The sequence below is a fragment of the Falco cherrug genome, chromosome 16 (assembly GCF_023634085.1).
Source record: "Falco cherrug isolate bFalChe1 chromosome 16, bFalChe1.pri, whole genome shotgun sequence".
In the NCBI taxonomy this organism is placed as follows: Eukaryota; Metazoa; Chordata; class Aves; order Falconiformes; family Falconidae; genus Falco; species Falco cherrug.
Window position 1 is genome coordinate 4605925 of NC_073712.1, and position 26213 is coordinate 4632137.

At 51.5% G+C, this 26213-nt stretch overlaps 1 protein-coding gene across 10 annotated transcripts in view; it reads right to left on the reverse strand.

Annotated features, from left to right (window-relative positions):
• Positions 1-26213, reverse strand: part of ANKS1A (ankyrin repeat and sterile alpha motif domain containing 1A) — a 112153-nt gene that overhangs the window by 17528 nt on the left and 68412 nt on the right. For 9 of the 10 annotated variants that reach the window (XM_055727952.1, XM_055727949.1, XM_055727953.1 and 6 more), the window contains 2 exons: positions 23006-23072; positions 12215-12321 (listed from right to left, as the gene is read on the reverse strand). In XM_055727952.1, the coding sequence (XP_055583927.1) occupies positions 12215-12321; positions 23006-23072 (174 nt within the window). The remainder of the gene's footprint in view (positions 1-12214; positions 12322-23005; positions 23073-26213) is intronic. The other variant, XM_055727951.1, reaches the window with a different exon arrangement.

Here is a 26213-nt window from a genome sequence, read left to right on the forward strand (position 1 = left end):
TAGACAAAGCGTAGCAGCTCCGAAGAAATCATCACAGCCTACGGTGCAGGAGCCTCCGCTCAGAGGAACGCCCTTTAAACCCATCCAGATTTCATCTCCTATGAAAGAAAATAATCTGCCACTAAAATAGATAATTAAAGGCAATACTGGAGGATCTTTTAACCTCTGCCAACTGAACAGATGAGCTGTTTAAACTCGACTTTAAACCTCTTCGCGTTTAACACGCCGTTCAGACAAAAGCCAAGGGGCAGAGATGCTTGCTGCCACCTGCCTCCGAGCCACGCTCCTCCAGCACAGCCACTGCTGTGGTTTTGCTCCTGTTCTCTGCTCAGGCTCCTGCGCCTGCAAACCCACCTCCCTGGGCTCCGGCGCCTGCAAACCCACCTCTCTGCTCAGGTTCCGGCTCCTGCAAACCCCCCTCCTCGGGCTCCTGTGCCTGCAAACCCCCCTCTCTGCTCAGGCTCTGGCGCCTGCAAACCCACCTCTCTGCTCAGGTTCCGGCGCCTGCAAACCCCCCTCCTCGGGCTCCTGTGCCTGCAAACCCCCCTCTCTGCTCAGGCTCCGGCTCCTGCAAACCCACCTCTCTGCTCAGGCTCCGGCGCCTGCAAACCCACCTCTCTGCTCGGGCTCCGGCGCCTGCAAACCCACCTCTCTGCTCGGGCTCTGGCACCTGCAAACCCCCCCTCCTCGGGCTCTGGCGCCTGCAAACCCACCTCTCTGCTCAGGCTCTGGCACCTGCAAACCCCCCCTCCTCGGGCTCCGGCTCCTGCAAACCCACCTCTCTGCTCAGGCTCCGGCTCCTGCAAACCCACCTCTCTGCTCAGGCTCCGGCTCCTGCAAACCCACCTCTCTGGTCAGGTTCCGGCTCCTGCAAACCCACCTCTCTGCTCAGGCTCCGGCGCCTGCAAACCCACCTCTCTGCTCAGGCTCTGGCACCTGCAAACCCCCCTCCTCGGGCTCCTGTGCCTGCAAACCCCCCTCTCTGCTCAGGCTCCGGCACCTGCAAACCCCCCTCCTCGGGCTCCAGCGCCTGCAAACCCCCCTCTCTGCTTAACCAGCAGCTAACAATATCGCACAAAAAGCCCCCTCAGCAAGGAGAGCCCCCAGGCACCAAGACCCAGCTGGAGTCTGCTGTGGCTCTCACCCTTCCCTGCCTCTCCCGGCACATCTTGCCGGCTCCTCATCACCAGCCCCAGCCTTCCCAGCTGTCCCCAGACCAGTCAAGAGCCGCTGCGTTGCTGGACCAAGGAGGGATGATGGCAGCCATGTCCTCACCCAGCAGCTCGCAGGGGGAAAGGGAACAGGGCGTTCATCGCTGAGATGCAACGAAGCCCCTTCGTTACAAAGGGCTGCGCACAGGGAGGTGGCCTTGACACCGGGACGCAAAATTTCAGAAAAATTGCTCTAAGGGCAGTTCATTTTGATTTTTAAACAATATCCCAATACAGGTTTTTGTTTAATTGTTATCAGGGGTTTTTTTTGTTTTTCCTTTTTTCTTTTTTTTGTTTGGCTTGGGTTTGCTTTTTTGGTTGGTTTTTTTTTGTTTTTCCTTTTTTCTTTTTTTGCTTGGCTTGGGTTTGCTTTTTTGGTTGGTTTTTTTTTTGTTTTTCCTTTTTTCTTTTTTTTGTTTGGCTTGGGTTTGCTTTTTTGGTTGGGTTTTTTTTTGTTGTTGTTTGTTTGGTTTGTTTTGTTTTTGGTTTTGGTTTTTTTTCTTCCTCAAACAAATGTCCCCTTTGGTGCTGACACAGTTCGGCAACCAGGTCAAAAGCTGCCACCTCCCAGGGGTCCCGCCGAAGCTGGACCCCTGGCTCCGGGGCAGCCCCTCTCTGGTCCTCCCAGGATGGATTCAGCAAGTGCCGGAGGTGGGGGAGAGAAAAGCTGCCCTGGGTCCGCTCTGCCGTTAACCCACTCCTCTACCATCCTGCAGCAGCAGCCTCAGAAATGCCAACTAGAAGCAAAAAGACTTCCCAAAGACAGATTTCAGGCTTTATTCGTTGTGACAAATGCTTTCTACCTTGCGGGTTTCTCCTGGCTGCGGGGCTGAGCGGAGCCAGCTCAGGGCTGCACCAGGGCCACAGCTCTCGCCTCCACCCATGCCCGGGGAGTGGGGAACATCCCAACGCTGCCCCCTCCATCCCAACACCTCACCCTTTTTTTCCTCGCTCCATCAGGAACTAGCTCTCAGTGTCCCCCCGGGGGTGAAATGCATCACCCCGAGGAGCCCTCCCCTGCGCCCACCGGCAACCCAAAGAGCCTGACCCATCAGGCCAGTCGCTGACATGTGAAATTGGGCAAGGTGGATCCCACTCCCTGGGTGCAAACTGGCAGGGACTTGCTTGCCAGACAGCTCAGAGGAGCTTCCACCCCTCAACCTGGCCCTCAGCTTCCTCACAGCTAACAGAGCTCCCTCCGTGGAAAGGCACAACACACGGAGCCGCCAGGGGCACCTCTGAACCCAGCCCTGCCCTCCACACTGCTCCGAAGGAGGGCAGAGATCTGCCGGTGACCCCCAGTCTCCTCTGGGCTGCCCCAGGGAGCCCCAAAGGCTGCTGCTGCCGCCGACCCGCCTGCAGAAACACAAGCTTTTAGAGAAAGGGGCTGCTTTAGTCATGCTTCACATCTTGCACTGTAATTAAACAGCCTGCAAGGCTCCAGGTTTCTCATTAAAGGGGGAAAAATAAAAAAGCCCAGTCAGAGGTTACATCGTACGAAGGTAGCATCCCCTCCTGCTAGTTAGGTGACCCTGAAGGCGAGCGTGCCAAAACCAGCGCTGCTGAAATCTGCCAGCATTCCCCTTCCAGCAGGACACTCTGCAGGCACTTAACTACCCAATTTTCAGACGCTGCGTCTTGCACAGAGCCTGGCTGCAGTCCACCCTCTCTTCCCAGCTAAGGAAGGGCCCGAGGCAAAGAAAGTTTCGTATAGGATGCGCAGTCAGATCCAGCCAGCAACGCCGCTTAATGAATCCCGACTGTGTCACTCGGCTCACACGAACCCCAGCGCTGCCCCCGTTACCAAACCCTGTATTAAAGACAGGCAACGGACTGCAGGGAAGACAGGGACCAGAACGTGTTTGCTATTAAAAGCAACAGATGCAAAACCCAAACACAGCTTTTCTAGACTACAAAGGCTTCTGCGAACATCTATAGCACAGCGTCTTCAGCTGCAGGAGCCAAAGCATCCATTTTTTTCTGAGATTAATGCAAACAAAGCTCGTTCTCTTTTCCCCCTCAGTACATTCAAGACAATTTGCATCTCGTCAAGCATTTTGCTGCCACTGCTATTGCTCTACTTTTGGCACCCAAAATTCAGAAAAACGAGCGAAGGTATTCCTGGGGGCTGACCAAGCCACCGCAGCCAGCGATGAGCTCCCCATCCCCAAATCTATCAGCAGTTGACGATGAAGCGCCTTATTTCCCCACATGGTTTGGGGGTTTCACGCTGGCCTCATCCAGCCCCTCCGAGCTGCACGTCCAAACCCACCCGAGCAGGGTACAGGGAGCCACCAGCTCAGCCCCGCACCCACCGCAGAGCCTGGCCAACCTCGACCCCCCCAAGTGCCTCAGGGGAGTCTGCACTCGGAGTAAAAAGTGCAAAGCTTTTTAAAAAAATTAGCAAAAAAGCTAATCTATCTTGTTCAAGAGGACGAGAGCAGCTCATTAACAGTCTCATTGATAAGCTCATTCCAGAAACAAGCTTGCACTCTGTCTAATGCACGATCCGCTCTCGGGGGGGGCTTTTCACCCAAGACCCCCAGTGACAGTACAGAGCATCAACCCCTACAAACTCCCCAGATCCAGCCGTGATTAGGGGCAGTGCCGAACACCCGCTGCTCAGTCAGCCACCTCCAGCCAACCTGCACCGGGGGTTATTTATCTCAGAGCAGCCCGACGACCCTAATTTTGGAGCCAGGGGACAAGCACCCACTCACACAAATATGTAATTTGCCTCGTTTTCTGTTTTCCCTTAATGATATCTGCCGTTTGAGACTGTTCAGTGGAAACCGGGGGGAAAAGTATATTTGTTTTAAGGGCACGACAACGAAGCCCCAGCTCTTCACAGAGCATTAATTGTGGAAAGGGCTCATATACAAAACCCTACAATAAATCTGAGATTAGCACACAGCCACTTCATTTTTGTTTAATTTTCTTCCCCATGCAGACTGGCAGCGTGACAATGGCAACGGAGGGAATCGGTCATGGTTGTCAAGTTCAGGAAATTTTATTGAGAGAAAAAAAAATTAACTGCTACTTTAATGGCTTTTTTAATGTTTATTGGGCCTGGAGCTACTAATGAATCAAATGTAAGTATCTTCTAAATTACCAGTTCTGGTCCACCCACTTTGCTCCTCAAAATCCACTCCAAACTTGCTGCTCTCCCTGAAGTCCATGTCCATCACCTGGGGAGCTCTGGTGCAGCTCCGCCGCGTTTTCCCACTCAGAGCTGCAGGTGAGCAGCCAAAACGTCCTCCCAAACCCTGGATCATTCCATGGCTCCGCTCTCACCCTTCCCTTCCAGAGCAAATCCAAACCCCATACCACCACGGACAAAGCACAGTCCTTGTGAACCACCCAAGTAGCATCTGAAACCCACTGGAGAGCTGTCCAAAAAAATTCATTTCATTGTATGAATCGATTCCCACTCGGATGCTTGGCAGAAACCCTCACGCCAGGGCCCCGTTCCCTCTTACGGGGTGTTCACCCAGGGCATCAAAATCAGTCTGGGGACCGAGGGAGAAGCGCATTTCCAGACGGCAGCGATGATAAAAGAGTGGGGAATGCCGTGTAACGTGGCCGATGCCCTCCCTCCCTGTGCCGTAAAAAATCAAGGAAAGTCATTTCCGTAATAAATCCGCCGGCCAACGCGAGCCAGGCCAACGAGATTCCCAGATCTGATCAGCAGCGGTTGACGGGGAGGTTACTGTCCCGGTACAAGCAGCGTTTACTTCCACCTGCCCATCCTGAAGCTCGGCCACCGAACGCCGCTGCCCGCAGAGCTCTGCAGCGCAGACTTTGGGAAGACCCAAGCCCAGAACCAACCGCTCAAGAGCTTCTGCCTGGATGGACAGAGCAGAAACCGAGCCTGCCTGCCCAGGCACAAGCTACAGAGGGGCTTACCTGGGTCTGTCCTAAAATATTCCCTGCCAGCAGCCATCAGGCCAGGGTTTCTCTTCATTTCACTGAGTGCAGAAGCAGTGAAACCTTGCCTGTGGGGTCTCCGTTAGGTCACTCTACTTCATAGATCATTGCTGGGTGCAAAGCTGCATTGGAATATGTTAAGTTTTCCCCAGACAGCTGCTATAAAATGACAAGTCTTATACAAAAATAGAAAAGAAAAAAAAAAAGCTCTGGGGCACACGCGGTCTCCGAGCATGCTAAAAGCCTGGCTGCTTCCCCAGGGACCACAACCTGCGAGCCAGGCTGGGCAGTTACGACGCGGCTCACGTAAAGCAGAGCTGCAATTCCCCCGAGGACACCAAGTGATGCCCCACGCTCCAGCAGGACGGGTATCGGGCCAAAACAACGCAGATCGTGCGGACATCAGCCAGCACCCAAACCGCGGGGACCTGCAGGGTGAAGGCGACCCATGTCCTCGGGCTCAGCCTGGCAGGCACCCACGGCTCCACTCACACACCAAGCCAATGCCTCAGCTCTGCATTTTTATCAACCGTTTGCTTGCACACACACACACGCGGAGGACAGAAAGGCTCTTTCGTAACGAAGACCACTGCAGGCTAATCTAGCGTGGCACTGAATTACATTTAATCAAATTAATGTCAGTGCTCTAAATTATTTGCGGACATCCTGTTCTTCCAATGCCATCCTTTTTCTACCACTTCTCCCCAATTATTAAAAAAATAATAATAAAAAAACCAACCCAAAGGAGCCCACGGCACTACATGAGGAGAACAGATTTCCGTTTCTGACGCTGTCTCATTGAATCAGCATTAGCTGCTTTCCACACACTCCATGGGAATCCAGGCTTGAACAATAATAAAAAAAAAAACCCATAAAAAATGGCTTATGTTCTCTTCTACCTGCTCATTTGTGAATCAAAATATCTTTGGACTGAATAAAAAGTTCAACTACAGAATAATGGTACAATTTGCCAGAGCATGCGAGGTTTGCCCTTCTCAGATGTCAGCCTGAGAAGTTGTCCGGGGCAGCAGCAAACATTCAGCCCTCGGAGGGAAGGGAAAAGCTTTTGCAAGCATCTCAGACACATTTATGGGATCTGTGGGATCATAAAATGCCGTGGGCAGGGCGCAGGTAACGGCATCCCCTTCCTCATTGCTGCGGGGGAATTCCACCACGACTTACTGCAAGTCCTTCTTGTTCCAGTGGCAACGTCCCTTCTTTCCCTGGCACAGCGGGATCCAGCCTGGCCTTTCCCCCAGGTTGTTCCCATGTTTGCTGCAGGACACTGGGATGCACGGTGCATCTCACAGCGCAAAACCACTTCGCCATGGACTTCCCGAAGGGAGCATCTGCTGCAGAGGCACTGGCGATCACAGGCGACGCGATGGGAACAAGCTCTAAGAGCACCAGAATCCCTCCTGGTCCGTCTTTTGTGACATTTTGCCTCCTGTTACAGTTCCCCCAGCTCATAATCGGTCAAGGACAATTAAGTCGATTTATGGTGCATTTTTCTGAACGACACTGCTCACTCGCTGCTGCAGTTTTGTGATCTGACCTTTTATTTTTCTCCTCTGGTGAAGGATGAGGCAATGGGTCTCCTGGAACTCCACGCACACAAGGGCTGCATTCCTCCACGTGGGAGGTAGCAGCGCCGGCTTCTCTTGGGTGGTGGGGTATTCTTGGTTCATTAGCACTGGTAACATTTGGCATGCGATTCTGCTGAGGGTTTTATTCTACTTGCAAAGCTGTATTTTTGCAAAGTCAAGGACAGCACAGCCCATGCCAGTAACACTCAGCGAGCAGCTTCAACTCAGTTGTGTTTACCCATTGCACAAATAAACCTTTCCCCTCTAACGCAAGAATTCCAGTAGGCTGTGAAGCAGAGGAGGTGAATTTGAAGCGCCGTCTCCATTTTAGCTTTTTTTTTTTTTAATCCCCGGCTGGCTGAGCAGGCTGCTTTTTGAATTAAAGCCTCATATTAAAAGCAGAAGCTGAGTGTCACAGTCCGATCGCCCCGAGCCAGCAGTGCGGGCGGTGAAGGTCACTCCGTGGCAGCGGAGAGGGCGAGCGAAGGGAGCTGCTCCCTTGGACGGCGGGGCTCGTGCTGGAGGGTAACAGCAGGAGAACCAGGGAGAGCCTCTTCCCCAGCACTGCCCATAACCACAGCAAAGCTCTCGTAGGAAACTGAAAGGAAACGTAAGAATTTCTCCAGGCGCAGAAGCACGGCCCGGTGTGCGGGCGTTAGTGTTTGGAAGGAGAACTCAAATCTTTTAGAAAACTAAGCTACCTAAAGCCACCTTTTATAGCCCCTTTCTTCCCTCAACCAGGCCAAAAGATCATACAACCTGCAATAAATGTCGACTTTGGTCACTTCCCCAAAACACATACGTTGGATACATCGGCAAGAATGCTTTAACGTTACGTCAAATCGATGTTTAAATGATCCTGCTGACTGGTGCCAGCAATGCCCGCCCTCGGCTGAAGGCAACGCTCCATCAAGACCATTTACTCTGAACTAGTGGGAAACAATCTCGGTTTTGCATTTGATGATAAAAACGGTCAGCGGCACCGAGATGCTCTTGTGCGCCGTGCACAACGCCGCAGCGCTCCGGTTTGTTCTGCAGAGTTAACAAGAATTTTCTATCATGGAAACACTGATGAAGAAACTCTCCTTTCAGTACTGGAAGAAAGCAACACGCCAGTGGGGCCAGTGCTGCAAACTCAGCCCGTCCGCAGCGTCCCGCCCCAGCTCCAGCTCCTAAACCACCAAGCAGCGGTGTCCAGGCAGGACGACATCGCGTTTATGCATTAACACTTGCGATTGCCTTCTCCCGGCCATGGTTGTGTCGCCTTGTTCTTCCCTAACAAACAATTCACAAGCCCTCACAAATCTCTGCCAGTTCCAAAAGCGAGAATATTCCCAACAAGCCCCGTCTGTCACCGCTCAGAACCAACTGGTACTACACAGAGTACTCTTACTACGCCTCCTGAATTCCCCTGAAGGAGAAGCAGCGCTGGGCGAGACGCACACAGGAGGAGGGGCAGTCCCGGCGGCAGCCATCACTTAACACGAACCACAACAGAAATCTTTAGTTTGCTGACAACCAAAGTGCTGATCTTGCAAGCTGGTGGGCGAGGGGTCCTGTGGGAACACGAGGCTTCCAGCTGTGAGTTACTACAACGTTGTCCCCCAGCTGGAATTCCCAAGAGCAGAGAAGCCTCAGCTCAACACCCACAGCACCCACCCCCCAGGTAGCTGCTACCACACACTTTGACCTTCCCCTTTTTATAGGAAAACCTGCAAAACGTTCACGGCTCGCATTAGGGTTTACATCTCCAACCCTGCCTCTTGCACGTAAACCTGTGAAAACAGCAGGTCCCCGAAGGCTCGCTGGGCTGTTACTGCTGCCTGCCGAAGCGAAGGAGCAGCCCCCCACGGGGGGAGCGGGGTTCCTGCCCCCTCCCCGCTCACCCGTCCTCCTGGGTGCTGCTGGAGGTGCAGCTTGCACAGAGCCACCCTCTGTTGCGCGGCCGGAGAGCGGAGCTCATCACGAATCCCTGCATTTCGGAAAGGAACGGAATTATTAATCTTGGAAACAATGCATCTTTCTGCTTTCCTAGATTCACGTCTAATTAAGAAGCCCGATATATTTGCAGAACACTTTTCAAAATCACTTCACCGTCCTGTGCGTTCGTGAATCGTTTCCCTTATCTGGGGTGTAAAGGGCTTTTGTGATACAAGGCACAAATTAACACGAGAGCCAACTGAAAACACAGAGGGAACGAGGAATTCCTGTGAAGGAAGAGCACTAAAAAGCCCCTGCCAAGCTTCTGCACTCCTGAAGATTTTCTCTCTTCCCAACACCGGACTACCAACTGAGTAGACAGTACACATGAAACATTATTTCCCTTAAGACCAGCACCACACGCCACTGTGCCAGTGAACACTGGATTTCACCCCATCCCTGCTGCACTTAGAGGACATGCTCCTTGTTAGACGGCTTGCTCGATCCTTTAGTAACTACCTGCCGCAGGTAGGTCCTAAGAGTATCTTAGGAGATCCCTCCTAAGAGTATTAAGGAGTTTGTCTTCTAGGACTCTGCCCCCATTGCCAGCTGTACTACCAGCACCCATCTAACAGTTTGCTCTTGCGGTGCTTTACTCCTGGTCTACTCAACGTAGAAGCTTCTGGTTTGCTCACCAGTGGGTGCCCGGGGACTCCGGCAGCAAAGGGAGCATCCTCGGCACTCTGGACAAACCCCGATGGTGTAAGGCAACACGAAAGCTTACACAGAAAACAAGAACGTTTCCATATCAAAAGACACCAACTTTTTAATCTTTGCGACTAAAACTTAATTAGTCTCATAGCCCATCTGGCAATTTGCAAACCATTACCCGGCATTCTTTGGACTTTGAAATATTTAACATAATGAGGCCCTAATAGGGACTAATCCTTTCACAGAAACCATTTTAACTCCAGGAGAATAATGCCACTTTGAAATAATTCATTAGCAATTGAAAGTGGCAGTTAATAAAGAAATGGTGATGTAAAAAAGCAAGGGAACGGACAGCCTGCCACGCCAGGAGCTGAGCACCCAGGTCCTTTTGGTACTCGCTGCGCCAGCCAGCCTCCGTGTTTACACCACTTTTAATAATTCATCTGAGAACGAAAAGCAGCACGAAAACCAAATGAACCGCTTGTTCCTCATCCCGACTGTACCTGAAGGTTTTACTCCCACAACATCAGCAGCTGAAAGCAAGTAACACCACAGAGGAAAAGATTCTCGGTAATTAAACTTTCATACTGGGCCGACTCTGTCAGCATGAAGTTCCCAGGACTGGGAGGAAAGGATTTAAAGCCAGTCTTGGCATGGGCGCCAGCCAGCCTCCCAGTAAGCAGCATAATGGAAAACAGCCAGGGCTTGCAGGAGATCTTCGTTCAAGTATTTGACCTTTTAAATTGGAGAGGAATGAGCAAGGAGAGCATCCCACTCCTTGACACCAGCAGAAGCTGATTTCCTACCCTGGGAACGGTTACCCAGCATTGGATGGGGAAGGAAAACATCCAGCCACAAACTGTATTAAAAAGCAACTCCCACCCCCTATACCATAAAATCACACCCTGAGACACGTACAAGGAACCTTTTCTTTCATCTTACAAACGACCAAACTCTGCGTCAGACAGTTTGCAACTAAGTGTTGCTACTTACTGTAAATAAGCTCAGTCAATAAAAATCCCTGCCTCCGAGTCTTCAGCTCCTGCCTCTCCGGGGACAAGCGGAAAGTTAATTTCCTTCGTTATTAAACTTCTGTGCTGAGAGAGGTCTATCAGCACACTCGTCAGGCAGGGCCAGGCAGAGCAAAGGCATTTTTATCTGCTTAAAGGCATTTTTATCTGCTAACTGCTGGAGTGGGAGCAGCTCACTGGTACCACAAGGGTCCAAGATCCACCAGCAGAGGATCCCAGCAGGGATCTATGGGGTATTATTCACTGTACCACCTCCAGAGCATCCCAGAAGTTGCATCAGACGGCCCCAGCACGCCGGGATGCTGAAACCTCGCACGGAGCTGAACATATCTGCCCGAAGCACAGCGGTCCCCATGGCCAAGGGGCTGCTGGGGGGTTGGGACCTGCTGGCCACGACACTGGGGGGCTGGAGCCCCCCAGGAAGGGCTGGGCTGGGCCTGGGGAGCAGCAGCAAGAGCCGGCCCTGGTCTGCACGGCTGCGGGCAGTGCTGGAGCCCGGGGAGGGTGCCGGGGCTTCTGCCGGTGCAGCTCACCCCGAACCCCCCAAGGAAGGTGCCACACAGCTGCAGGAGCAGCGTATGGCAGAGGCAGAAGGGGGCACGGCAAGACCATCATCTGCCGCTGGCAGCTCCTCTACTGAAGGTGCATAAACCACAGTAAAATCCAGCCTCTCTGGGGGAGCGTTGGCCCTGCCGGGCTACGGGAAAAGAAAGGGATAAGCTGCTTGCCACGGAGGCCAGGAGGTACGGCTGGATACTGCCACAGCATTCAGCTTTTTGGGGTGCTTGGAGATCCCATGACATTCACAAAGCCACTTATCCTGTTGGTCAGGTCATTTTTTTCCAAAGCATAATTCCATCCTGCCTTTAAGCACCGCTACTGCTCAGCTGTGCGCCTCCCTGCCATGCCCTATCCAGCGTTCCCTTCTTTCTCCAGCTGCCCCCATCACCCCCTCACCACTGCCGGACGGCTGCTGCGTTTTCCAAACCCCCTTTCACCCAGCTCACACTACAGCTGTCAAGCACGCATCCTCCTGGACATCACCTCTCCGCACTGCCCACAGTCCCTAAGAGATGCCCCGACTCCCTCTCCAAGGCAGGAGATTACGTTAGCCCAAATGACTTTTCCGAAAATCTACATCCATTTTTAGAAATTCTTTTATTTGCAAAACGTGGAGTCCGCACCCAAAAGGCATTTCTTTCTTTAAGCCATGCAGGATGAACCCTCCTGCAGCACTGAGATTTTCTGTCTTTGCAGTTCATCGTTCCACATGAATGCTCAGATTTTTACACCATGCAGCTTTCAGTTTCTAGGCACCAGTTATTAAAAAAAAAAACCTCACGTTAAGCATTACTGTGTTGTCATCATTAGGTTTCAGAGCCAACAGTGTCAATGCCATGTACAAAAATGAGATACAGCTCATGAACATCCCGCCTGCGAGCTTAGGGTAAGTATATTTCCAACATGTTGGAGGTCTACCACCTCCCCCTTACTCCAGAACACAGACTGCTCGGTGATTTCTTCTACAATTCAGTTCCCAATTCAGCAGTAAATTGGACAGTAAAGATTCAGGGGGCCCAGTAAATACCATTTTCTATCAAAATTACAGTTAAAGAACTATAAGACCTTAATTAAACGTGAAGATGAACGACCTCAACCCAACACAACCCTCATTTCTTCCTTCTAACCTTCTACACATGCCTCCAAGCCCGTCCGGCTGGGCTGCAGAACCTAGAGCCGCTCTGCGGTGGCCACGGGCTATCGGCCAAATCTTTCCTTGTTACCCACACGGTTGTTAAAGCCCCCGGGGTCCCACTCAGCAACTTACCAGGAAGCGGACATCGTCAAAGCCGTTCAAAAGCAGCTTACTCTCGTATTGCTGCAGGCCAATGGACTCCAGCCACTCCCCGACGCTCTGCTCCAGCATCCGCGAACCTGACGAGAGAGGAATCGGCAGACGCTTGAAAAGGGAAAAACCGTTAAGGCGGTAGCAGCGGCACTCTGAGGAAGACAGATGGCATTGCCACATCATAGTCATTACCATAAAGAAACTCAAAAAATTAGGCTCAGAGTACAACAAATCAGCTGGCAGACAATTCCTCTTGTGTGCACAGACCATGGACAACAAGCTTCCAGCGCCTCCGCGGGCTCCGGGTTTGCTTTGTCTCCCGGTTAACACTCAGAAAAAGAAACACCTTGCCCAGGCAAAGTGTTTAGAAGTGCTCCTGGGACCGTGACATGGCATGCACTGCTTGCAGCGCTCGGGCGAGTTCCTTGCCAGGCAAACACATGAAGCCCAACCCCACCGGGATGCGGATCCACTCCTTGGCTCATCCGAAGGGGGCGGGAGGAGGGCAGCAAACTTTGGCCCCAGGCATCCCCAGCCGGTCCCAGGCGCGAGGGAATGGAGCGGAGCCGCTCACCAGCGCACCGAGCTGCGCGGGTCCTCTCGTCCATGCAACTTCGGATGCGCTACCCTGCTCAGCGGAGGCACAAAGCAGCTAGGGAGAAAATACATCTTCATGCAGCTGAGACACAAAACAGACACGATGGACTTGCAGAAAAGCAGCAGAAGCCAGACTAGAGCAGCTGTCCACAGGAAGGCATGCAAGACAAAGAAAGCACACAGACTGCAGCAGAAGAAAAGAAGGGCTTATACTTTTTTTCCCCAAGCAGTCCTGAAAGAGGCAAACCATGGTAAGGGCCTTTTCTTGCTGTTATGGTGTTAAGAGGAGCAGAGGCGCGAGTGACCCCGAGCACGAGAGTCCTGGCACCGTCATTTTACCACCTAGCTGGATGCATGGCGTTCCAGCACGCTGCTCGGACCGGGCTGGCTGCACCGGACAGCCTAACTACAGCACCGCCCCGGGTGACAGCCAGGGAGACGGAGGAATCGGTACGGTTTTCACCCAACGCATTCAGTCCTGCCAGGTGTTCGGTGCATGCTTGTTTCTGCCCTTCCTTCATTTTCTTCAGCTAAGCGCAGCTGCTGCATCCGAGCCCCTCGCTCGGACGAGGGAGCAGCTCCGGAGGAGGAGGCATTTTAGTTCCTTGCCTCCAAACCATGCCAAAGCAAAAAGAAAACCAAAGGCAAGCACACTCTCTCCTCTTCCTGCAGCAGCTCAAGTCCAAGACATGCCCTGGCACCTCCTTTCAGGCTCTGATAAATGAGATCCTTCCCAACACCCTACGGAAGCCGTGCAGACAAGCTCTCCCTTCCCTCACCCCTGGGAAGAGAGTCCAGTGACTTGTTACTTTCCTCTAGAAAAGCTTGAGACCTTCAATATGACCAACAAAAGTTCAGAGATCTCCTTTTCATCAGGGAATTTGCTGCTCAAGACAGGTGGAATTTTTCAGGCTTCTCGGCACCTCTGTTTCGAGGGTATATGCAAATAAAAAGACGATCAGGAAAACCAAGTTGGCTTTCTTTGAACCTTCAGGTCAGCTGAAGCTGTTTGGTACCTTCCAAGCCATCCTTCCCACCCCCGCCCGCTGCAATGGCTGCACAACGCAGAGCTCACGGTGTTATCTGGAAATTCTTGGGGTGAGGGATCCTGCTGCTCTGGTCCACGGGAGAGCTCCTCTGCCGGGCGAGCCGTGCTCGGGGGGTCCCAGCGAGCCGGCCGGTCCTCCTAGTGCACGCTGCAGCACCAGAAACGCAGAGATCACAAAAGCTTTCCGTCTCCCTCCCCTCACACAGCCCGTGCAGAAGGGCAGCATCTAAACCTGGAATTTATGCAACGAGCTGCCGCTCGCCCGGGGTCTCCATCCTCGCCGGCGGTCGCTCCCTGCAGGTCCGCAGGCAGCCGTGTCCCCTCACCCCGCGATTGTGCGTCCTTGCGGAGCGCTGCAGTGACGGGCTTTGTCTGAAGGCAGCCAGCTCCACGCTTGCCGTTCCACTCTCAGTCCTGTCTCCTGCTCTCGCATTGCCTGTCCCTCCCTTCTCTCCATCCTCTTACCCCTCCCAGCTTTTCCCTCCGCTGTACGAGCGGTGAGCAGCCTTCGCAGCAGAAGCTGCAGGAGAGGGGAGGGAGGCAGCGGCTTTGTAACTCTCCAGTGGAAATTACTGACTACTCAATATTTACTCAGTGATGGGCTACACGGCTCGGGTTCTCAAAAAAATGATGTTACAGGTCTGCTTTGACAGTTCCAAGTGATTTGTGCCTGGCTCAGAATTAATTTATCGAGAGGCAAAGAAACTGCTTGATGCCTACTACAGCATTTCTGGAAGCAGTGGGGGGATGAAACCACAGCAGCTCCTTCCTCTGAGCTCCTGAATTTTGTTTTAAAAAATTATTTACTCTACTCAGCCTTTTGTGCACTTGTAAATACATTTCTGCTGTTAGAGGCGCTGGTTTTCTGAAACCACTTCAAGGCAAGACAAAATGAAGGGGGGGGTAGGTATTCGCAGGGAGTGGAATAGAGGGATTTACTTTAAAAAGAAAATGACGACAACAGATGCCCAAAACATCCCAGGCTGAAAATAAAGAAGCCTAAAATGCACTTGCTACAAGGATGACAGAAGAACAAGTGAATCCCAGTCACTGTGCCCCTAGCAGGAGCCCGATCACAACTTCTGATTGAAAAAACTCCCAGTTCTCAGCTCCATCCTCCTCCTTACGCTCCACATTTTAGGAATCCTACCTTTAAAAGGTCTGCAGATGGCAGAGGGAGAAACAGTCAACAGAATGCGGTTACAAATAATTTGAGTATTTAAAAGTTGCAAAGAAAGCAAGTCAAGCAATTCATTTTCCAAGCAATGGAACTTCAAGGAAAACAGGAAAGGGAGAGGGCGACCAGGGCTCAGAAAGGCCCTTTTATAAAGGTATCACTTCAATAATGCCCTTAATAGTGCAAAGTTTGAGTCGCGTCTGGAGGATGAAATAATTATCCTCCATATAATAAAATATGGACAAAAAGCATCACCCTGTTCACTCACGGAAACAGTTAACGGTTTAACACGACCTGGCATGGCTGAAGTCATACGACCCAGTTTCACTCGGAAGAAAAAACGGCAAGTCCAAGCAAGCGGGGATGAAACCACTGCCCAGGCACACCACCAGCATCCAGGAGAACCAAGTCTGGCGGTTATTGCCCCAGCTGGGGATGATCTAAAGTCCTTAAACCCAGCGAGGAGGCGATAAACCCGGGCAGCGCATCGGGCAGGACGGCCAGGCCAGCAGAACGCAGTCCTGAATGCCATCAGGTGCACCAAACACAGCCAGCATCCAAGCTTTACCGAGATCAATTAGCCAAATGCAGTCTGCTAACGAATTCCTCTTCTCTTTTGTCAAGTCAAACACCCAGCATGTTCCTCACCTCTCCAGCCAACCGCAGAATTAACTCACCGAGCCCCAAACGCACTCCCTGCCCAGTGCAGCACGCCTCCTCCTTGCATCGAGCTGATTTATCGAGCAGAGCCCACTCATCTAGAACTTAATTTGGCTACTGCCGTAAAAGACAATAAAAAGCGTTTCTATAAATACATTAGCAACAAAAAGAAGAGCCAAGGAGAATCTCCACCCTTTATCGGATGCAGGGGGAGAAACACAGCGACAAAGGATGAGGAAAAGGCTGAGGTACTTAACGCCCCCTTCGCCTCAGTCTAACGGAGTAAAGAGCGGCTGTTCTGCGGGTACCCAGCCCCCGGAGCTGGAAGACAGGGATGTGGAGCAGGATGAAGCCCCCACAATCCAAGGGGAAACGGTCAGCAACAGGGATGGGGAGCAGGATGAAGCCCCCACAATCCAAAAGGAAACAAGGCAGTGACAGGGATGTGGAGCAGGATGAAGCCCCCACAATCCAAAAGGAAACAAGGCAGTTACAGGGATGTGGAGCAGGATGAAGCCCCCACAATCCAAGGGGAAACGGTCAGCAACAGGGATGGGGAGCAGGATGAAGCCCCCACAATCCAAAAGGAAACAAGGCAGTTACAGGGATGTGGAGCAGGACGAAGCCCCCACAGTCCAAGGGGAAACGGTCAGTGACCTGTCAGCCACTCAGACACGCATCTATCAGATCCCACCTATGGAGCCAGATGGGATCCACCCCAGGGGACGGAGGGAGCTGGCCAAGTGCTCACGGAGCCACTTTCCCCCATTTATCAGCAGCCCTGGCTCACCCGGGTGGTCCCGGTCAGCTGGGGGTTAGCAGATGTGACACCCACCTACAAGAAGGGTCAAGAAGGAAGACGTGGAGAGTAAAGCCCTACCAGCCCGACCTTGGTGCTGCGGAAGGTCAGGGAGCAGATCACCCCGAGTGCCATCGCACGCCACGTACAGGACAGCCAGGGGATCGGGTCCAGACACCATGGGGTTATGAAAGGTGGGTCCTGCTTGGCCAACCTGATCTCCTTCTGTGACAGGTGATCCTACAGCATATGAGGGAAAGGCTGTGGACGGTGCCGACCTGAACTTCAGTAGAGCCGTTGACACTGTTCCCCACAGCATCCTCCTGGGAAAACCCAGCTCAGGGCTTGGAGGGGCACACCGCTTGCAGGGTGGAAGCTGCATGGCCAGAAGGGAGTCACATCCTGCTGGTGCTGGGCACACGGGGTGTCCCCAGGGCTCGGTGCTGGGGCCAGCTCTGTTCAATGTCTTTATCGGAGTGCTCCCTCAGCACGATGCAGATGACACCAAGCTGGGGGGAGCTGATCTGCTGGAGGGCAGGAGGTGCTGCAGAGGGATCTGGGCTGGCCCGATCACCAGCTGGATGAGGTTCAACACGGCTCAGTGCCTGGTCCTGGACGTGGGGCACAACCACCCCACACAGCGCCACAGGCTGGGGGCAGAGCGGCTGGGAAGGGGAAGCTGCCTGGTGGGAAAGGACCTGGGGGTGCTGGTTGGCAGCCGGCTGAACACGAGCCAGCAGCATGCCCAGGTGGCCAACAGCATCCTGGCTTGTAACTGAAATGGTGCGGCCAGCGGGACCAGGGCAGTGATCACCCCCCTGCGCTCGGCACTGGTGAGGCTGCACCTTGAACCCTGGGGTCAGGATTGGGCCCCTCACTCCCAGAGGGGCTGGAGCGTGTCCAGAGCCGGGCAGGGGGCTGGGGAAGGGGCTGGGGCACAAGTGCTCTGAGGAGCGGCTGGGGGAGCTGGGGGGGGGGGGGGGGGGTGTCAGCCTAAAGAGGAGGGGGCTCGGGGGGGCCCTCATCCCTCTCTGCAGCCCCCTGGAAGGAGCCTGGAGGCAGGGGCGGGGGGGGGGGTCGGTCTCTTCTCCCAGGTAAGAAGCGACAGGACAAAAGGGAACGGTCTCAGGTTGTGCCAGGGGAGGTTAGATGGGATATTAGGAAAAAATTCTTCCCCCAAAGGGTTCTCCATCTTCGGAACAGGCTGCCCAGGGAGGCGATGGAGTCACTGTCCCTGCGGGTATTTAAAAGATACGTAGATGTGGCACTCGGGGACACGGGTGAGCGGTGGGCTTGGCAGCGCTGGGTTAACAGCTGGACTCCATCTTCAAGGTCTTTTCCAACCTAAACAATTCCGAGATTCTACCTCCTCTGTTTCTGGGGAGAGAAACGCCGCCTGACACATCCCCGTAACCCAGCCGGGAACAGGCGGGTTCCTCGTTCCCAGCCGGCGGCGAGACGCGATGCTGCGGCACAGCGGTGCTGAGCCTCTGCCCTGAGACCTGCGCTCCCCTACTCCTCCTCATCACGTCTGGAAGGAAGGGATGATCAGAAGCGGGTTGCTGGAGCTAAATAAACGTGTGACTGCAAAAACGTGTGCAGAGACACAGGCTGAACGCAAGCGTCTGTTCTCAGACCAAAAAAAAAAACTCCTTTAAGGTAAGGGTTAGGTGGAATCCAGCACCCTTTAAGAGATGGCGTTGCTTAATTCCCCGACCTTGGACAAGCGTTTACCCACACGGCTCAGTGACAGACTTCTTTCCTCCACCTGTACCATTCCCCACTTGGGAAATCCATGCAAAAGATCAGGAAATACATTTAAAAAGATTTTCTTACAAAGCTCTAAGAGGAAATGGAAAGGTCAAACCCATTGGCCAAGAAATAAATTCTAGCTCCAAATTCTATCAAGATTCCAGGATGCACTTGATTATCTTATCCAGGCTCATCCGTAACACCGCGGCAAGGCAGGGAAGTTTTGTTACCCTGATTTATGGAGGAAACCTTTAAGGTACAGAAACCTTTAAGGTACAGAAACCAGCTATTCACCCAGATTTGTATGGGAGGTCTGGGGCACGGCTGGGACCCGAAACCGAGTGTCACGGGGCCAGGGCTTGTCCCAGTGTGGCTCTAAGGGTGCCTGCCTTCCCTAGGCACGGGGCAGTCATATCTAATAAGGGCTTGCACAGACTCCAAACATCCTTACAGCCGCAGTAGCTGCCAAGGAAACCCTTTTACTTTTCCAGGCAAATTAGCGATTCCAGACATCAAACTAGTCAGGAGCCCCAGTATCTTCAAAGCTCACCCATTTTTGAGGATGAGAAAATATTTGGGAAGTTCCCTGCAGCTCCCTGCACATCTGTGATATGATCTGAAGCATTAAAACGGCCCTAACAAAGCCCCGAGGAGCAAAAGCTAAATGCTGCCAGCAAACAAAATCGTAAAGGGTACACGCACCCCCAGGACACCCCTCAGCAGCGCAGCAAGGGACTGGCAAGCCCTGCCCGCGCTCCGGCTAGCGATGCTCCTAGGTAAAGGAAGCAGAACCAGGGAATATGTTCAGCAGCTGATCTGCGGACGAGGGATCCCAAACCGAGCGTAACCCGGCGCAGCCTGCAGGAAAACAGCCGGCTGAAGGCCAAGGCAGCTCCTGGGGCTGCCTGCTTCTAGAGACGGGTGTCCATTTTGCTGAAAACTCCCTGCACAACAGCAGCTTTCGCTGAAGGGCTGGCTCCTCCTCTCCCCTCCATGTTAGACCTCTTCTATCGATCCATCACAGGCGCTGCTACAGCTACGGACCGGCTCGTGGAGGGCTTGCCGTACAGCAGGATGCTAAACAGTTCCCACTGCTTTAAACCAAAACCCACGCACCGTTTCGCATCCCTCTGCAAAGGCGTTTGACCCCAGGAAAACAGCAGCCCTAACCAGTAGGTAGTGCCCAGAGCAGGCAGAGGTTAAACTCCCACTGGGAAGGCACGGTGGATTCCTCCTCGCCAAAGCAAAATCCCAAGTGACAAATGGAGATGAGATTGGATACGTATTAGCATCTCATCAGGAGGAGAAGCTGCCTACCCAGAGCAGCTCAGATGCAGCAGTTTGGAGGTGAAGGATTTAAAAGGACAGAATCCCTCGCAGTGGCAGCTCTCCAGCATCCTCTATCGTGCTGCAGTAAAGGCAAACGAGCTCTCCAGTTCTGTTTTTGCTCCTGATTTAAAGGCAGAGAAGAGAATTCATGCTCAGAGTAGAGGGGAAGCACATATCCCGCAAGCAGCCTTGTTTAGCAGATATCCCTGCCTACAGGTGTGCTCAGCAAAAGCCCAGCATCGCCTGAATTGATGCACGTGGCAGACGAACCACACGCAAAGGGCACCACGGCACCTGTACTGACCCACAAGTTATCACCCCAGCCCTGCTCTCAGCACAGCCGCTGCACCAACCCCAGCAGCTGGGGAGGGTGATCCTCCCCCTGCAGAAATCCAAGAGGCACTGGGAGAAGGCTGTGTGCCCAGACAAGGCAGGACTGGTCCCAGCTATTGGGATGGTGGCACTCAGGCAGCACCGCCACAGCTGAACTGGTCTCACCATCAGAAAAAAGCATTGCCTACGGTAACGTTTTCAAGATGTAGATTTTCTAAACCCCTTGAGCAGTACATGATATTTAGGCACCTTCGGTCCCCCCGGGGAACAGAGTTCATCGACATCCATTTGATCAAGCTCTGCATGCTGTATCTCAAACAGCTGTTTCAAAAGCCACATTTTTTTGTGTTTAAGGGATAAACATCCATTAAATCCAAGCAATTATCTCCTCCTCTGAAGGCCACGGACTCCGCTCCATACGGGAGACAACACTCCCGACGACCCAGGGTTCTGCCTACAGCAGCGGAGAGGAGAGGTTCCTTAAACTGCTGGTTTCCAGAGTGAAGCTGCATCCCGGGAAGAGAAGAATTTAAATAAATCTCCCAAGCAGCCTGGAAATGTAGAAGCCTTGAGACAGTCATCTGGGAAAGGGGCAGCTTCTTTCCCTGCTCTGCAAATGGTATGGAGACACGTCTAGGGACATTGGCACTGGTATCAAAGCATCCTTCCTCTGTTAGCTCCACCTCCCCTTAGCATCTACTTTCCTCAAAAAAAAGGCAGAAAAAGGATAGGAAAAAAAGCTGGTAAAATGGCAAAACGAACCTGTTTGACGTGCAGAGCCAAGGCATGCAATGAGGTCACTGCATGGAGGAAGATTTTTAACCGAGACTTGGTTCTCTTTGCTGCTCCAGTCCAGATCCTGAACACAAACTGGGCACAGGGTTTGCTATTCCCTCCACCCCAGCCGCCTCTACTTACAACATTTATGGAAATGAGGGTGTTTTAACCCAGGATCGTCTCCCGTCGTACTGATGCTGCATTGCGGAGATAAGAGTTATAATAGTTGCAAACATGGCTGGAGGAGGACGTCGCTCTCTTTGAGAAAAATCAATGCACTAAATGACACTACGGTTCTTTCCTCACCTTGTTTTATGGAAATTAGAAAAAGCAAAGACAAAATGCACAATGAAGTCCTCTCACATACTATTTATAAAGTTTGATTAGAAAAAAATCAGTAAAACTACATACTTCAAGGTCACAAAAGAAAAAAGAAACTGTGATGAGTTTTATCCATTTTGAAGCAATGATAGGGCAACTAGAGTTTTGCAGGTGGAAAGCTGGAGAAGAGACGTTAAAACCACCTGGCAAAAACATTTTATGGACTGAAGAACAAAAGTAGTTTTGCTGAGAAAAATTGCCACAACACTCCAGCTACTCCAGACCGTTTGTTTTAGAGGCTGGGTGGTGGAAGCAGGTCTTTATGCTTTATTCTATTGCAACCAAACTGAAACACGGCCCTTGGTAAGCTCCAGTTAAGACCAACTGCCTGAGCAGGACCCTTTGCCCTGCACAGGCTTTGCTCAAGCATCCCTGGTCCCCAGGAACTGTTTCTCAATCTGTGAAACACAAGCAGCTTCTAAAGACCTTCTCACCCGAGCCAACGTACACGGCACCCCGCCGGTGGCCAGCCAGCCCCTCCAAGCCCACGCACCCCCATCAACTGCTGTCTTATCCAGAGGAAAACCATCCCAGCTACACCCCCGGAGCAGCTTTATCTCCAAACACACTCAGCAGTGAACACGCAGCCGGGATGGGTGAATTCCCGAGGACATAACAGGGATATCCGATATCTTGGCTATAATCACTCTGATGTACAACTCTAAATACAAAATTCCCATCCTATCCTCCCAGGGCTAGAAGGATTTTGGGAGCCTTAAAGAACAAACTAGGAGAACGTGGAGGGCTCTAGCGAGGTTCTGCACATTTCCAAAGGGACAAACCCACACTTAGATGAGGAATAAAAAAGCCAGAAAAAAGAGCATTTTGCTACTGCATTATGTATCTGAAACAAAAGCAAGATTGTTGTGGGGATTGTGAGACCAGCCAGAAGACAAATATGCAGCAGCTCCGTTGCGGACTGACTGCTTAAAGAAAATTTTGTTGCTCCCCACCAGAGAAGAACAGAAACTTGAAACAAACACATTCTGAAAGGCAAGAGAGAACCGTAAGCAATCAGTTTGACTTTCTCAGAGGCTATGTTGAGAACAAGAGTAATTGCAGGAGCCAGGATCATTAGAACTTTCTATCCCTGGGTTACCAGTGAGAGTCCTTACACCATCTTTCAGCTGCAAATTAGATTTTTTTTTTTGCACATGCAGAAAACCTGCTCTTCCTCCTCCGCACGGAGCAAAGCCCAGCTGTGAAGGTTTAAGCGTCAGGGCACAGCAGTGGTCGGGCTGTGTGAGCAGGGGCCGCGAGCCATCCGCTCCGGGGTCCGTGGTACTGCCGTGAGCTTGCAGAAGAGCACGAGAAGCGTCCCAGGCCACTCACACAAGCCAGCAACAACCCCCCCTCCACCCAAAGGGAAGGACTGTAAGGAGTCACTTCAGGTATCAGAAGCCACCCATAAAAACTCCCCCCTTTTCAGCATTAATCTTTTGTTTTGTTATCGAAAGGTGCAACACATCACCTCAAAATTTACCATATGCTGAACGGTAATGCTAAGCCCCAAAATTTATACACAGGCAGTTTCAACAGGCAAAAAAAAACCCTAAACACACGCTGTTGTCACTGGCTGAGTATTAATCAACACTGAGGTAATCAGGGTCCCCCCCCTTCCCCATCAGGCTGGGGGTACCAGCTGCAACACTCTCCACCCAGCCCCCTTCCCCACAAGCCTGCTAGGAGGGAAGGACAGCTGCATTATATAAAATTAAATGAATCTACCTAGGGGAGTATTGAATTAAAACTGCTAGTAGCAGTATTGAGTGTTACTCTGGGAAGTTGAGGGCTGCTCCTCCAGCGCCAGAGCCTGCCTCTCCCCTCTAGGGTTCAAAAGATGCGTAGGCAGGAGCCAGCACCTTGTTTTTGTACAGCACACCACCGAGACAGACAGACACGAGCTGGGTACGCTACCTGAGATCCTCTGCTGCTCCTGAGAAAAGTCAATGCCTTCGCCGATGGAACTCATGATTTTCTCAATCTGAAAATAAAAAACAAAACAAAACAAACAAAACACAAAAAGCACACGCTACGTTATTCTGAAAGCCTCAGGGAAAGTTAAAGGCGGCCCCGGGATTTCACCTGCCATACGACTGCCAAAGAAATCCAGGAAAGGATGTTAAGAAACCTCTGACCCAAGCAAGGTACCCTTAACACCTTCCCTGGAAAAATCTTCCTAAGGATGGATGGATGGATGGAGGATCCCTCAGGAGGGATGCGCAGAGGCTGGGACTGCCCAGAGCCTTCCCTTCCATAACCTGCCAGCGCCTGAAAATACACAGCTCCCACATAAACCATCCCTCTGGAGCCCAAAAATAGGGAGAAGAAAAGCACCCCCAAACTCCCCAGCTCCCCGTGTCCCCACATGCAGCCCCACCTCCACCAGCAGCGATGCCTGAGGAACACGGCTCACGGGCTCTTTCACAGCACGCAGAGAGCAAGCTGGGCTTGGTTTGGCTGGTTTATTTGTTTTTAAACCATCACATTTCCCAATCCTGTGCTCCTCACCGCTTCCACCGAGCGCGGAGATGCTTAGAAAGAGTTTGGAAGTAGATCAAGTTTGCAAAAGCAGCAACATGACGGGGGCAAACGCCTTCCCAACCCAGGAGAGGGAGCTAAAGACAGTTCCATCCCCTGATTTAAGCAATTCACACTCAAGGCAAACCTCATGCAATTAAAAAAAAAAAAATTATTATTTTTCATCTACTGCCTGAGATGGTGTCTTTTCAAGTCCACTGAAGAGCTGCATATAAGTGACTGCATTTGCCACCAAAAAAAAAAAAAAAATAATACAAGTTGTAATTTTGGTACGACTTACAAGGTATTTTCTTAAATGAGAATAGAAACTTTTCAAAAACAATTCTTGAGCAGAATTTGTAAATCAAGGCTTTCTAATGCAATGCTGCAGAGGGAAAACTGACAGTGATAATTACTAGGTTAATTCTGTTAAGATAAAAGACCTGAGAAATTGCACCTTGGTTAGTTAATTGAGAGTTTTCAGTAATCTAAAGCACTAAAGCTCACGATTTTCCAAAGAGCACTTAAGAGGCTCTGGTTGCTTACCCCAGCCTTGAATCTATAACCAAGGAGAAAATTTAAAAATAAATAAAATAAATAAATAAAGAGCCCCCAGTGAGAGATTCCCGAACAGAAATCTCCCACGAAAAAATTCCTACGAGGCACTTCCGAGCGGCTGCTGCTGAATACAAAGTCGATACATCAACAGGCAACAGAGACTGGGGAGAGGAAATCAACCCTTACACAAGTTTTTTTTTTTTTTTTTTTTTTTCCTCCTTCCTTCTGCCCCCTGGTCTTTTAAGGATAGATTTGTGGAAGGAGTCCAAGTTTTCCTGGACCACATCCCGCTGCTGCCTTTGCACTGCCTGCATCCCAGCTGCGGGAGCTCCCAAAAGTGCCCAGCCAGCAAGAGGGGTCCTGGAAATGCCACGAGGGGCTGGGGGTTTGACATCCATTCCAAAGCCATGGCAGCTTGAAGCTGAGTTCCACAGGGGAGGGTGTTGGGTTTTGGTTTTGGGGTTTTTTTCTTTTTTTAGTGAAACAAAAAGTCTTAAAAGGCTCCTGCCAAGGCAGATCTCCAATGAAGTCCTTCCTGCTCGCGGGGAGCAGGCTGGCGGTGCACTGGGAGCAGTAAATCTCACCAAGGAGAAGGCATTCATGCGATGTACAGAGGCGTCGTTAAAGGATATCGATCCTCTGCCCCTAGAAAACCAGGAGGATGAGCACTTGTACTGGGCTTGAAATATAAATCTAGCTTGCTTTGAAGACCAAAAAAATTTCATCAGATTTTAGATTACTGAATAAATCCAAATAAATTACTAAATAAATACAAAATAGATTACTGAAAAAATTTATCAGATTTCAAACGTGTATGGAAGAAAAGGGATGTATGTTCTGAAAAGAAATTTGGGTTAAAGGAAGGAGTTTGAAGTCCCTGGACACCAGGTTCCTGCCACCAGCACGCTGCCCTGCAGCACAAAAAGGCAAAAGCAATTGTTGTGCCGGGCACAACCCGAATTTGAACGTGAAAAGCAATTGTTGTGCCGAACACAACCAGAATTTGAACGTGACCTTTGCTGAAAGAGCTGGGAGATACCTGACCCTAACGCCTGAGCAACGCCGGGATCTCCATCTGGCTGCCGGAGCCATGCAGGTCTCTGACAAAGGCCAGACGCCACCAAATGCTGGGACAAGGGTTAATAGAGTCACTAACAGGGTGGAGGATGAGTGATCAGATCCCTTGTTTCGTAGGAGGGTAAAAAATGACAAAGGAGGATGGATGCGACAGCCTAGGACATGAAAGCTTTTCCTTACGGAAATCACTGAGAACTTTAATCAAACCCCCCAAGCTAGCCGTATAAGAAATAGGATTTTGTGGTGTAAGCTCAAGTTTAAAAAGCTGCACTGAAAAAAGATGAGGCCAAGTAAAAGGCAAAAACAACCCGAGCTCAAGCGGACAGAGGCAGCCCTTATATGACAAAAATCCAAGGCAGCCAGGGTGGTTCATTTGGCAACTGCTGACATCACTCGCCGTTGCTTCAGATCTAAATAGCACGATCAGATGACACGATGACTAGCCGTGCAATTTTTAATCCCTGTGGCTGAATAAGGAAGCCCCAGAAATACAGCTTGGAGAACTGCAAGAAAAAGTTGGGGTTTTTTGTCAGCTAACCTCAAGCTCTTGTGTAAAGGAGCAGCTCTGCAGTATCAGCAACAGAAGTGTAAGATCAGCTAAACTCGAACCAGTTAAGAGGAAAAAACCTGAATTTAAAGTCTGCCTTGCGATGCTGAGTATTTCTTCTACCCCAATTATGCTTTTCAAGTGTCTCCCTCCGTTGGAGGCGGCTGTGGCAGTCACCTTCACTCCATCAGCCCCGCTCCCCCCCGCAGGCTGGGTTTAGAGCTTTCCCCGTTCTCATTAGCCACGACGGAGCCTGAAGGACGCGTGAGCGATGCAGCAGCTTTGCTCAAGCCTGTAGACAATGCGAATTAACTGAGGACTAGCAATTGCCTCGTATTTCTCAGCAGAGGTTGCCGATTTACACAAGAGCTTCAGGCACATCTTTGCCAGGTATCATTTCGGCAAGAAGCACCCGCTTTACCT